General features: G+C 38.8%; 1 protein-coding gene across 1 annotated transcript in view; it reads left to right on the top strand.

Moving 5' to 3' along the window:
• Positions 1 to 14,703, top strand: part of LOC306887934 (receptor-type tyrosine-protein phosphatase U-like) — a 198,852-nt gene that overhangs the window by 91,077 nt on the left and 93,072 nt on the right. The window contains exon 3 of the mRNA XM_079445985.1: positions 12,910 to 13,181. Coding sequence (XP_079302111.1) covers positions 12,910 to 13,181 — 272 coding nt within the window. The remainder of the gene's footprint in view (positions 1 to 12,909; positions 13,182 to 14,703) is intronic.

Below are 14,703 nucleotides of genomic sequence, written 5' to 3'. Positions count from 1 at the left end.
TATTTTATGAGTCGTGGTCTCAACCCGTTTGTCTGGTCTCCAGCCTGGGCTCAAGGCTGAGAGCGCGCAGCCTGTCAGAATGATGAGTGTGTCTAATTGAGACGGAGCACTGCTGGCTGAGCCGAGGGATTGACAGTTAATCACAGCCACGTTAAACTCTTCAGCACACCAAGAACGCCTCCTTCTGCGCCGGCTCGTCTCTCTCCCGCTCACCTCCGCACCCCACGATCTGCGGCCCGCCGCTATCTGCGCGAGATTTATGTCATCTTCGCGACAGCTCGTTCCTGGCATCCATCCATCAGGGTATAAAAGCCCCTCCGGTGGCGTTTTGGATACCAGCCCGCATGCTCAAACCACGTCAGTGCCAGAAACAGACACGCCGGCTTTGCATCTCCCGTACACACCCACACTTTAAAAGCCTTCAGTCGCTCCTTTGGTTCGCTATTATCAAATGTGCCAAAAATAGAAAATAAATCACTGCGTACAACGGTTCAGTTTCTGCAGGACACTTTTAAACCCCTAAAATGCCACCTACCTTATGCTGGAATGCTTTTCTGAGTCTTGGAAGGATTATTATTGTGGGTGAATGACAGCTCTATCGTTGAAGAGGTGTCATATATGGTTTTAATTGCTGACTGAAAACTAGGGAGACAGAAACAGCGAGCACTCTAAAACTACTTTTAAATGATGTGTGCCTGCACCCTTTGTCATTTTATTTTCTCTCTCAGAGGCATAGGCGAGAGAGGAAACAGCAGCCGGCTGTGTTAAAGGCTGCTTCTTGTTGAATGCCTTATTACGCTGATTTATCACTATCGATTTGAATTCCGCCAATAGTTGCCTCAAGCTACATAATTAAAATACTGCATTGCTGAGCCTCCGCGGAGTCCCTCAAGACTGCAGATAACTTGTAAATTTGTGTTTTTTCTTTCAATAAATAATGCCTAGTGTGCATTCACAGGCCTGAAAGGGCAAAAAAGGGCTGTCCACTGGAACAGAACCGTGGGTTAGTTTGCCGGTGCTTGGCGCAGTGAAACATGTCCCATGACTTATATTTAGCACCTGGAGTGTCAGCGGTGCTGTTGATGTCAGCCCAGATTTGGACAATCCTTTTGCTTCCGGGCCCCAAGGGCTCTGTGAAAGGTGTATCAGTTACACTTAGTTCTGATACACTTCCTGCAGTGCTGTTGCCCTCATGGGTCCAAATGAACGGCTGCCCCAAATAGGGAAAATGAAGCCGGGGAGTTTGCAAATGGTAACAAAGCTGCGCCGCTTTTCGCATCTCACCCTTGCTTACTACAGTGCTACAGCAGCAAAACGAGACTATCTGAGCTGCCATTTAAAGGTGAAGCTTGTTGTTTCTGCACAGAGTAGAATTGCAAAAACACAAATGGTTTAATGAAAACTCCATCTCCATCACTTGGCTGAAGTCGATATTTGAGTTTAAAAACCGTAACGGTTCCAGCCTTTCCGCAGTAATGATAGTACCAGGTTTCAAACATTTCTGTATGTACGCCGAGTGAAGAGCATCAAAGGTTTCTATTTACTTGTTATTTTATTACTTTCATTTAATCCATTTGATGCAATATTTACATAATTGAACAATATTTGAAGGCTACATGCCAATGATTTAATGTATTATTTACTTATAATTATTAATAGCATTAATAATTAACCAATTTTATTTAATGAAAAGTTCTGTAATGAAACTCAAGATGACGCAGGCCAATAGGTTCCAACTCAATCTGATATAATTACATAATCAATAACATGGCGCAGCTGATTGGTTTCTTTTTGAATTTTCTGCATTTTCGTTCAGCTTTCATTAGATCTGATAAAGGAGGTCGTTTGGTAATTGAATACAGGGGTTGGGGACGAACAAAAACACTTATTTCCCTCAGACAGGGAGTGGACTGTGGGTCGTACACAACAGCCTCGCATCTGTCCCCCTCCCCTCAAGCACAGGCTGGCTGGAGGACGTTTCGAAAGGTCACCGCGTATAGACTGTTTCGGCGAAGCATGTTTTTCCCCTGCGCCTTTGGCGACAGCTACCATAGAGGCAGCGGCTCCTGATACGGGCTTAACTCCTCCCAGCTCCAGAGGGCACTGGCTACACTCAGTCCAGCTACGCTTCAGCTGTTATTTACTCCTTATCGTGGATATTATTTTGTTTTGTCTTCTCTTCCCTCACTCTGTTTCTTTTTCCTCTAGCCTTTTGGAGAAGTTTCCCTCTCTTTCTCCGCCTCACTTGGAGTTCTGTATGTGTTTTCTCGTCCCCTGAGAGGCCGGGGTAATTGCGGCCCACTCCTCTCATTGCCAGTTAAAGAGCTGGAGCTCTGCCAGTGGCTCCACCTGTGAAGCAGCGTGTTGTTTGGTTAAGGAGGTTTTGTTTGTCTCGAGAGGAACCGAGGGGCTAAATTGGGAATATACGGATTTCAGTTCACTCCCTTTGAGGTGATACGTTTCAAGTTGTTCTCAAGCAGGAAATTCATTTTTAATATTCTTCTGCTAACAGTTTAATAAAGGAAAACAGTGCCAAACACATTTCAAATTTGCTCCAAGATGTTTGCCTGGTTATATAATAGGACAAACAGCAATTAATTCATTTTCAATCATTTACAATAGGATAACAGTTAGATAAACTGAGACTTTTTGACAGATGGAAAAGTTATCCACAAAATAAAGTCCACAACGGAAGAAAAAGTATTTTTTTTTTTTATTTCGACAATATGACATGGAGATTTAAACCATGTAATGTCTGTCCTTCAAAGTCATCATTTCCAGTTTTTGCTTACTTTTATTTGGTGTTTGTACAAGTATTAATACTGAGCATTGTTTTATCCATCCATCCATAATAATAGTTTATCAAAATGTAATGAATTATTTTAGCTTTATTTGACCAGGCAAGTCACTTAAGAACAAGATCCTTATTTACAAGGATACTTTCGTTTGTTTGTTCATTCATTCATTCACTCATTCATTTGTTCATCCATTCATTCATTCATTCGTTCATTTGTTTGTTAGTTTGTCTATTTGTTTATTTATTTATTTAATAAATAGTCACAGTAATGTATTATTTTAGCTTTATTTTATTATCAATCAATCAGCAAGTAAATAAATAATTAAATGAATATTTTTTCACAAAAGTAATTAATTATTTGACTTGGCAAGTGACTTAAGGATACAATTCTTATTTACGGATATTCTCAGATGGTCTGAATTTATTTATTTAGTATATTTACTGTAATACTTATTAATTATGTTATGTAGTTAGTTTGTTAGCTAGTGAATATTATAGTTATCAAATATAATTTTAAAGTGTAATTTTAGCTTAAGAACAAGTTCCTTATTTACAAGGATGTTGTCCACTTGAAGATGAAAAGGGAACAGTTAAAGATGGGAATAGTTAAATGCCTTTCCAGCATTAAAGACTTTTAATGCTGTTAAATTTGAATTAAAGCATTAAATTTCATTAATCTCATTAGCAGTGTGTTAATATTGGCAGCCACAGCCTACCCATCTCTACCCACCCATTAATCTAGTTATTTATAACTCACAACATAGAGTTGTGGAGGGATCTCAGAAGAATTGTCGCAGGCTTACATAGCAGCTCACTTATGTTTTGCATTGGGATTGGTGCAGTTGAATGAACAAACTCCCCCAAAATCTTCATCCAAAATAAATACAAAAGGAACAGTGAGTAGAGACAAGACAAGCTGACAGAAACAAGACAAGGTGACTAGAAATGTAATTATGAACAAACTGGAGTACAGGACAGGTGTGTAGACATCAAGTGATTTAAAGAATTGAGCAAAGAGAGAGAGAGAGAGACAGAGTGATGGGAAGTGTGAGTAGAGATTAGGTCACACTTTTGGTGATGTGTCACACCCAGGAGTAAAAATCCTGTCATGGACGATACGCTGACTTTCACGGTAGAGAAAAAAAATTGATTTTTACAACTGAGAATGTTTCACACCGTTAACAGCAGGTCTTTCTTTATTACTACACATGCTGTGTGCGTTCCTGCCTTACACACTCGAGGCAGTTGTAATGCGAAACACATACCTTGTTTTTGAAATAGATACCATTTGATAATATTAATAAGTGTTTAGAATTGGCTTCTGTGTAACTGGCTGCATTTTTCCTTGAAATAGCCAAAAACAGCCTTAGGACACAGATTTATTTTTACATGTTTTTACAAGTCCATGAGAGCAGGGATTTGAGGTTTGTTGTGAAGACGGAGTTTGTTGCAAATTGTGTGTGACATAAATCGTCTGGAATTGTATCGCTAGTGGTTAATGAACTTCATATTTGGTCTATTGGGGTCATTCCAAGAAATGGCTTTCTCATATTTTCATGCTCAGTGTACCACTACATTAAGAGGACCTGTGGTAATTGCATTTCGATACGAAAACTTAGCCGATTAATGAATGCTAATGAAATGTTTCCCCGTTGAACTAATGAGACATTTAATTTGATGACAGAAAGGCGTCATCTAATGAAATTTATGATGGAACATATTAGTGGGGTTGCTTGCATTGTGATCGCTAATAAATTTGGATGCACACGATGTCAAATCAGATTACAATGTATAAACAGCATTTTGCATGGACTGTTTTTAAAAGCTGAAATTGATATTGTTGGGTAATATGCATTCAGCACATTTTAATTCACATTTAACATTCAATTTAACTAAGCTAAAAGTTTTGTTTGAATGCTTTCTTTTTTGCTGTCGGTAGTTATGTTATAAAACTTTTACAGACAGTAATTGTGAGGAATAGTCACCACTAGCTGTACTTGTTGTTTTTTTTAATGTGTTGTGTTTTTTAATGCATTGTTTGTTGTTTCAAAAACCTGTTTGAAATGATGAAGGAATGTGATTACACAACAGGGTTTAAAATATTCATTTTAGATGAAATATTCATTTGTGTGTGTTAATTCCAGCACACATTCACGCACAGTAATTGTGTCTTTAGGGGGAAAAACATCAGTGAATGTCAGCTGCATGGAAATGACATGAGACATAATCATTATGATTTTCTTTAGGAACAGAATATGGATGATGAAAGATTTCAGTGCTGTGATAGTTGCAATTTTAATCTTTTTTGGCTTTTGTTCAAAAATACAGAAGAAAAAGGACAGGAAATGATTCAAAAGACAACACATCCATCACTTTAGAGCAGGGATCTCCAACCGTGCTCCTGGAGCACTACCGTCCTGCAGACTTCAGTTCCAACCCTGCTGCAACACACCTGTCTGTAATTATCAAGTAGCCCTTAACACCTTGATTAGCTGGTTCAGGTGTGTTTGATTGGGGTTGGAGCTAAAATCTGCAGTATGGTAGCTCTCCAGGAGAAGGGTTGGAGACCCCTGCTTTAGCGAATATACCTTGATTAATTGGTTTATCTGTTTGTACACCTTGCATCTTTCTGTCATAGGTCGAGGCAAGCAGTATGGTGTCAGACAGCATTAAAAAAAAGCATTCCCACTTTTGTGTGTGTGAGTGAGTGAGAGAGAAGAGAGAGAGAAGAAGGCCAAGGCAGAAAACCTTAAATCTCAGCTGACCTTTTGAGAAAGGTTGAGAGACATGGGAAGAAATGAGCATCAAGGCTATAAGGACAGGAGGGGCCTTAAACAATTTTAGGAAGAGAGATGCGAGCATGACTGCTTCTAAAATTGAAGTGGGAAGAGGACCTATTGATTCGAGTATATTCAGCACTGCACCCCTTCACCTCTCTTTTTATTCTCAAACACACCTTTGAAGCCTCTTGATGTCAGAGGCAAACAAAGCCCAACTGATGGGGTCAAATGGAGAAAAAAATGCTCTTAAGTTCTGAGAAACAGGAAAACAAAAAATGGACTGCTGCCCCACTTTGCTGTTCCATGAATTTGAAAAGTCGTTAAATGCACAAACCCCACACTTATCTAATAATAAACGATCCTAGCATGACAAGTAGCTAGTTTTAAACACATTAAATGTGTGTATCTACCTAGTTTGTTCTCTACAAAAACTGTACCCTTTCAAGAATATAAACTTAGATACTAATATGTACCGTTTAGGGGTAAATAAGGTACAAAGACCAGAAGAAGGTACCATTTAGCTTTTGTATCTTTACATGTTTTCTTTATGTTTTCATGTTTTTACAAAGTATTGTGTTGACTGCATGTAAACTCAACAATTTAACTATGTTATCCACATTATTGCTGGAAGGGGAACACATATTTGATTTGATTTATTTTTACATTTCATTATGTTACATTCATTGTTACATTTTATTGTTACTTTTTTTTGTTTTTGGAATGTTTATTTCCAGAAAATTTACACAAAATTGATCCCTTTTTAAAATGAGTCCTTTTGTTATTTGATTACATTTTATTGTTACTTCTTCGTGTTTATGGAATTTTTATTTCCAGAAAGTCTACACAGATTCGATCCCTTATTTTATTTTGTTCTGTTTTGTTTATGGAATATTTATTTTCAGAAAGTCAAATTAGGCACAAATTAGGCTTTAAAATGTACACAGACATGCACCCAAACTTTGGGTTGGAGGTCAGATGGGTTGCAAAATGTGCAAAGCTTATATAAAATGAATAGCCAAAGCATCTCATATAATATTTTTGAGACAAAATTTTGATGGTTTGAATTCTTTTAACTGACTATTTGCATATCTACCTTACTCATGCAAAGTAGCAGGTGCCTTTACCCCAAGTCTGTCCCTCCTTCTCAGACTTTGCATCTCTTCTTTTCTGTTTCTTATCTTATTGTTTTTCATTTCTCCTTTATTTGCCCTGCTCATTCCTCTGACTGTTTCAGGCTGCAACTTTCGAGTCCACGGTAACTTTTTATGATTGCATCTTTCAGCCTTTCTTTCGTCCACCTCAGCGCTGTCCTTGGTCTTTTCTTGACTCACTCTCTCCCTTTTCTCCTCCTGTTTTCTCGGCGATACCATCTCGGTTAGTGGCGAGTGGCTGTTTTCCTGCGGCACACCGTTTGAATGACGATGGGCTCAATCACTCCAAATCTCGTTATGTATGTTCCCGCGCCCTTGGGAGGGTTAGCAGCGAATAGATGGGACTTTATCAGATTTCACCAGCCTTGGAGGCATAATTCACCAAAGGTCACCTTATGTTTGATATTTCTGGTTTATGTGAACAGTATGTCTGTGCCGGTGTGTAACGGTGGCTTTACGATGAGGTGAATAGTCAAAGGTTAACCGGTGAGGACTCTGTGTAAATATCAAAAAGGCAAAGGGGACGTCTGACCTTATTGAATTGTTCAGCAGAGGGTTCTTTGCTCTTCTTGGACGAGTTTGTGTTTAAAATTCTCAGAAAGTACACAAGGCTAAAAAAACCTCTTGTTTTGGTACAGTACGTACTTAGTGCTTTTTCAGCCCTGGTTTGTTTTAGACACTGAATTTCCCTTGTATGTTGTTTGTTATGTCTGACATAGTATCTGTTAGCATTCCAATGCTAATGCAATTCACGCAATCCATTTAAAAAAAAGAAAAAGGTTGAGGGAGAAAAATAGACGTTGAAGGTTAGAAGTTCATCATTCATAACAGAGAAAGAGGACGAGGCTCTCTCGGACTTGATGCTGACTGACAGTGATTAGGATGACTCTGTTTTACACAGAAGAATTGCTAACCTAGAGTCACGCTAGGTAATAAAACTTTGGGTCATTTTCAAGGATATCATTGAATATGTATAATCTCTAATGCACAGAATGATGTATGTTGTCTATCTCTAATAAAATGAGGAGCTTGATCCATTACTGCTTACGATTCCCTAGACTTACTTGAAACACTGGAATGTTTTATGAATGCCACAAATTGCTGTGAACTGTGGAAGCGTCTTTACAAGAGCATTTTATTGACTGCTCTTGAGAGTAGTTTTGTAACACAATTAACCTTTGAACAATCACCAGAAACATTTTCTTTTGGAGCGATAAGACAGAATTGGTTTACTTAATTACAGCTACACTGAACATTTCTCTCAGAGATCATTTTATAAATCAAATTACCTCAGCTTGAATTAGTTTTTCTCATGTTTTCAGCTGAGGTTGACATCTTTATTTTAGTACCTGCATTTGACAGTAAACAGATAAACAGATCTAGTTTGTAGGGGTGGGAATCGCAGGGGACCTCACAATACGATATAATCACGATAACGATAAGAGTCCCCTTTTGTAAACACATTTTTTGTTATTTTTACAAACTGAGGGACAAGCCAAAGTGATTTTCTGTGTGCTACAGATGCTGTTGATAAAGCTTGTTATTATCCTGAAATATTCCCTTAATGCTCACGGTTTAAGGGAAATTAAATAGTGTACAATCAACATTCTAGTCCTCTGGGAGAAATTGTAGCAGCTGCCCTGGCTTTCTGAGGTTTCAGGCTGGCTCTGAGAGATTGGATTCTGATCTGAGGCAGGGGAAGAAGATAGCGAGAAGCAAAATGTCAGCACCAATATATTGTGTGTTGTACCCCACTCCCACCTGTAAGAAAGAGAGGGACAGGGTGCCAGCGTACTCAGATGGGTTCTTGGGCATCTGGCTGAGATATATGGTCCGCTCTGTTGTTTGGGCTCAGATTCACTATGTGATGAAGCACAGACTCTCCACTGTGAATTCAATCAGCGTCTCCTTGATAGAGTTCTGGAGTGGGCTCTCAAATGTCACCATGTGTTTTCCACTATTTATTCTAAGCTTTTTTGGATGTGCTGGATGCACTGTAATAACAGACGGTGAATACATTTGAATACATATCTATCTGTCTGGTTCTGAATCATGTACATTTCTGTTAGGGCTGCACCTGTATAGATGCAGATTGATAGACAGGCTGTCAGTGTGTGAATTAGTGGTATCGTTACGCCAGTAGGTGGCAGCAAATGACTGAACCCATGAGGGAATCATTGAATCATTCAACCTAAAGACTCCTGTATCCTAGTGAGTGCATTAAACGCTAAAATGAGACATATGACTACGTCATAAATGTTTCCACCTCTGCGGTCATGGTACAAATATGCTATTAAAATTATAAGTGGAAGAATACTTTATTTTGATACTAACTGACTTTCTATTAGTGGAGTAAAGGTAATGACAACTGTCTATGGTCTCACAGTGGTTTACATTTCACACAGTTCAGCTTTATGTGATTCATTTACACGGAAAAAAAGAAAACAACGCATTACCACAAATATATATATTTTTTGTCAAGCTCGGTGTTGATTCTTTTTCGGAATTGGAAATCTGTGCAAAGGATTGTGGGCAATTGAAAGATGCGAAGGATACACGATACAAAAACAAAATCATCCTTCGACAAAACTTCATGATTTGGCAGCCTAGATATGCAGCCTTGCAATGACGTGTCCTTCCATTTGAGAAGCACCTACTGATTCATTCAGAAACAAAACGAGCGACTATCCTTGTGAGTGAGTCATTGAATCAATTTTTTGTAAAAATTCAGATTCAGTCGAGAACAAAACTACCACGTACTGTAGACGCACAGCAGTGTTGTTGTGGATTTATTTGGAAAACTTTCAACTGTGAAACGTTAAAATGTATGTTACTCAATATATACTTGTTCATTGAACTGTTGTATACAGCATTATCTGTTTTAACCTTTATCAGAAAGAAGGGTGTGTTAGAATTTAGTGCAGTCCCCAAACGTCTTATGGGTCGTTCCATATGCTTTTCCATTTAACTGTGAATTGCAGCGATTTACAGACACGGCGCTCAAGTTCAGTTTGTAAAATTAATGCATCTCCAAACCTTACGTCTTATGGTTTTAAATGCAAAAACACATTCTGTGTGATTGGCACATTAAGGAAAACAGCATTATATTGTCAGCAAATCCCTGCAAAGAACCATACTCTTCAGAGCATGGATATGTAATCATTTGTGGCATTTTACTCTGTTAATTTTATCCTGATGACAAGCAACATTGACTTGATGAGTTTGAGGAGGGGCTATCTGTTTATTTGACCAATTACAGATGTGATACCAGCAGACAAAGCACTTACATTTACAGTAGAAAGATTTTTTTTTTTTTAAACCAGTCATATACAGTAAAGATAATATATTTACTGCTCAAATTAGACAAAAAGCTCTCATAGTGTTTGCTTCCAGCGTTGGCTTGGCAGATTATTTATTAGCTAGCCTAATTATTGCCAATCGTATATTGTACATCCTTAATATCTATTTTTCATATATCTGTCCATCTAGTTTATTAATCTGGCAGCAATTTAGCAACATCAGTGTGGAGGGCTTTAATTAGCCATTTCATCAAAGTCAACAGCTTTACCTTCATGGGCTTGAGAAAAATCAACAGTGCCTCATGAACTTCACGATTCCTTGCTTATAGTGACCCTCAACAGCCCCTCTGTGGATTGAGGTACAGTGTTTAATATAGCTCTAAAACACTCTTTATCTGTAGATTTAGCCGTCTACCCTTCTTTTCCATCTTTCGTTTCTTCCTTGTGTTGTTCTCTTCAGATGTCTCTGGAGTGCAATATGACGAAGCCTTGAGGAAATCTAATTAACCAGAATGCCTTGAGAGAGCAGGGCTTTTCACACACATGTACACCCGGAGATACATAAATCACGGGCTGTCCTAAGAATAGGGTACTTTGGAGAGGGCCTGGTTCCATAGAGCCATTAGCTATTAGTTATGATCCTTTTCCAAGTTTCTTGTGTGCACATGAATTTAGATTAAACAAACTTCTTTTTTTGTGGCAAATTTTACTTGAAATATATTCTTACATCATTTGAAGTAAATGCCATCTGATTTTATATTTTATTTAATACTATGGCATTCATTTTTAGTGGTGCTTACATAGTCAAACACTCAGTCATTGTGTCCAGTATAAGCTGTTATTATACAGAAAGAGTCATGAGGTGAGAGTCAAGAGCCATACAGCTCTTCACAATGACAGTTTTTTCCACTGACTAGCTGATTTCTGCATGTCAGATGTCATTAAATTTCAACTTGACTGTAAGGTCTCTTATTTTGCTTGGTACTTTAATTCATAGCTGTTAACGTTCATCTTAAGAAGTAGTTTTGTTCCCCCTTCTCTGTGAGCTCTGTCAGACCATATAAAAACTCCTTTGATACCAAGGCAACAAGGACAGTCTGGCCCTGTCTCGTATCTTTTGAGCGAATCAACACAAAGACCTTGGGATAGAGTGATGGTTGTCTTCTAGATGCAGGGGTACAGGGCGGGATTTTGTTCAGTAAGCAGACGAACACTTGAAGGGTGTTTAGGTTGGCATGTCCTGATTAGGGAGGACAGAAAAACCATGGTTAAAGGTTCTTTCTCTTGTGGATGTATATAAATTAATTCATCTGTAATTATTCACTCAGCCTCACCTTGCAGATGGAGCCCCTAACCCCAGCGTCCCACCGTCCTCTGTGCGTAAACGGCACGTCATGCTGATTAATAACAAGCAAGCCAAATGTTCTCTTGTGCGGTGGTGAGAGATTGTTCAATTAAGGGCATGTTTGACCATATAAAATCTTGAGAAATGAAACTTCCTTGAACTTATTTATTATTACATAATCTGATAATTGACTTTGATCATGACATGTAATATATATATACACTACTGTTTAAAATTTGGTGAATAAGATTTTGAGAGAAGTTTCTGATGCTCACCAAGGTTCCAATTATTGGATCAAAAATACAGTAAAAACTGTAATTTTGTGAAACATAACAATTTAAAATAACTGTTTTGTATTTTCAATTTTCATATAATTTGTCATTTATTCTTGTAAAATACCTATTTTTAATATATTTGAAAATGAAATTTATTCGTGTGATGGCAAAGCTGAATTATCAACAGCCATTACTCCAGTTTTCAGTGTCACATATCCTTCAGAATTCATAATATGATGGTTTTATGCTCAAAGAAACACTTTTTTATTATTATTGTTATCATTATCAATGTTGAAGACAGCTGTCTTTGGAAAGGTTCCCCTAATTGAAGAATCAGCCATGAATATGCCCGTTTTGAGTATTTGTGCCTGTTGCTATACCAACACCTCACAAATTTGTGTCTTTGTACAGAGAAATTTTGCAATTGTCACACTCCGCAGAGACCGAGAGCCTCGAGGCTAAAAAGAGCATGAAAGACATTTTAGTATTCAGCGCTGTGTTGTCTCTCTCTCTCTGTGCTCGGTATTGAGAGAGTAATGCCAAAATTGTTATCCTTTGTGAACTCACTGAAGGGAGAGATACTCTGCGGAAAGAGACAAATAGACAAACAAGGGCTTTTGAAAAGTAGGAACGGGAAAACTACACAGAAGTTTCTGAGGAGGCTGTAATACAGCAGATATGCTCCGCAGAGAAGCTGGATATTTATTTCCCCCTCAGTCTCTATTATTCTCTCTGAGCGTAGTGTGTATGTGCCTGTTTCTTTAAGCAGACACGCTCTAATATGCACTAAAGCTCTCCACAAATGTTTGTAGCCACACAAAGATATGAAATGTTTTCTTTTTCCGAGAATATTTCATGTTCTTTCTTTCAGTTCTCGGTTTTATACTATATTTAATGACCGAACACAGTCAGAGTGACAGCAATGAAAGTGCTCTCATCATTTACTTACCCTCAGGTCACTCCAAACCTGTATGACTTTCTTTTTTTCAGACTTAACACAAAAGAAGCATTTTGAACAGCATTGTTTCCCATACACCGAGAACATACAATGGCTTTTAACTTCCACAAAGGACAAACAAGCACCTTCAAAGTAAAAATGCGTCATACAACCCTTGTACAATATTCTATGCCTTGTGTGAGGACTGTTTGAAATTTAAAACTATTTGCTTTAATTATTTGATATTTGAGTGTGTATGCTTGTATATGATGGCACTGACCTTTGGCTGATTCTTCCCTCTTGCTGTGTTGTCTTCCTCCTCAAGGCTCCTACATGATGGTCAACTCCTCCCAGCATGCAGCGGGGCAGAGGGCTCAGCTTCTGCTACAGACGCTAAGTGAAAACGACACGCACTGCGTGCAGTTCAGCTACTTCCTGTACAGCAGAGATGGCCACAGCCCGGGGGCGCTGCGGGTTTATGTGCGGGTCAATGGTGGGCCGCTTGGCATTCCCGTTTGGAACATCTCTGGCTCGCGTGGACGACAGTGGCACCAGGTGGAATTGGCAGTCAGTACTTTCTGGCCAAATGAGTACCAGGTGAGCAACATTTTTAATTAGTGACCATCTTTTCTGGGTGATTACACACTACAGGACATTATTGATTTATTCTTGATTTTTGACATCGATTGATGTCACATTCATTATATTTACATATGTGTTCAAATGTTTAATTTACCAATAGAAGGGTTAAACAGTGTTTTTGGATACTATATGATGGTAAGTACTTTTGGAGAGTAACATGTCAATACCATGGTATAGATCAAAGTACTGTGGTAGCTCTACTGGAAAATACTGCTTAAAAATTTAGTTAGTTTCCAGCTGATCTAAACCAAACCTTAACTAGTCTAAGTCTTAACTGGTCCAGGATGGTCATTAATTAGGTTCAGTATAGTCTAAGTTATTTATTAGTTGTTCTAAAATGGCTGTTAGCTAGTCTAAACTGTCCATTAGCTAGGTCCAAGTTGGTCATTTATGTTCCGTGTTCCGAGACTGCAACGCGAGCACTGCCCCAACTGCACAAAACGCTCCCAACACGAGAGAAAATTGCAGCCGCTCGGCGAGCCTACCGCCCGTTGCGTCCGTGCGAAGGCTCTTCAAGCAACAATGCGGCAAGCGGCAAATGACACCACACTTTAGCTTTGTACACCGAAAAGGGAACTGGAACAATCCTTTCATTCTCCATTACTGGCAGCAAACTTTATTAACGCTAACATTAGTGGTGTGCTAGTTTTTCCTGTAACTGTTTAAGTTCAGAGATGAAGACTGCTGTCTAGTGGTCGGGATATGAACTCAAAACGAAACAACTGCCATGAACAGTGTATGATTTTTTTTTTTTTTTTTTTTTTTTTATATCGATATTCCGTTTTTTAGAATCGATACAGTTTCTACTAAATATCGCAATACTCATAAGTATCGATATTTTCTTACACCCCTACTCATCAGTTGGTCTAAGGGTGCTTTTACACTTGGTTCGATTGCCTGGTCCGAACCCGAGTTCGATTGCTCCCCTGCCCCCGCTGGGCTGCATTCATATTATTTTATTTGGGTCCGAACCGCGGTTCGTTTGCGTCATCAAGCCAGCAGCTGTTTACCCCGTTGCTTAGTAATGATGGTGCAGGAGAAGGCAGCAAAATGCATAAGATTGCTCTCTGCTCTTTTATATATTTACGTTTTTGAACCGTTTGTTTTGATTACAAAGCTTCAGTGCATAAAGCACATGTCTGTCTCATGAATGTACTGCAAATGCTCTAAAGAATGCTGAAAGCGAACAGAAATGAGACATACAGTTTTCTGCTTGCAGCGCATCAGTCACGCTGGTTCAGGAAAGTGAGTGAAACACACAGACACATATTTTTATCAAATAATATGGCATTAATAGCGGTTCACCTCTGTGATTTGGTACGATTGCATTCACATGAGCAGCGAACCGTACCAGAGTTCACTTGAAGCGTACCCCAGACCACCCTTTTTAAGCAGACTCGGGCTCGGTTCGCTGCTACGCACCCGAGGTCAGAAGACAGCGTTCACATCATCCAAACGAATCGAACTCTGACATCAA

The sequence above is a fragment of the Barbus barbus genome, assembly GCF_936440315.1.
Source record: "Barbus barbus genome assembly, chromosome: 21".
Classification (NCBI taxonomy): domain Eukaryota; kingdom Metazoa; phylum Chordata; class Actinopteri; order Cypriniformes; family Cyprinidae; genus Barbus; species Barbus barbus.
This window is presented reverse-complemented; position numbering and strand designations above follow the sequence as displayed.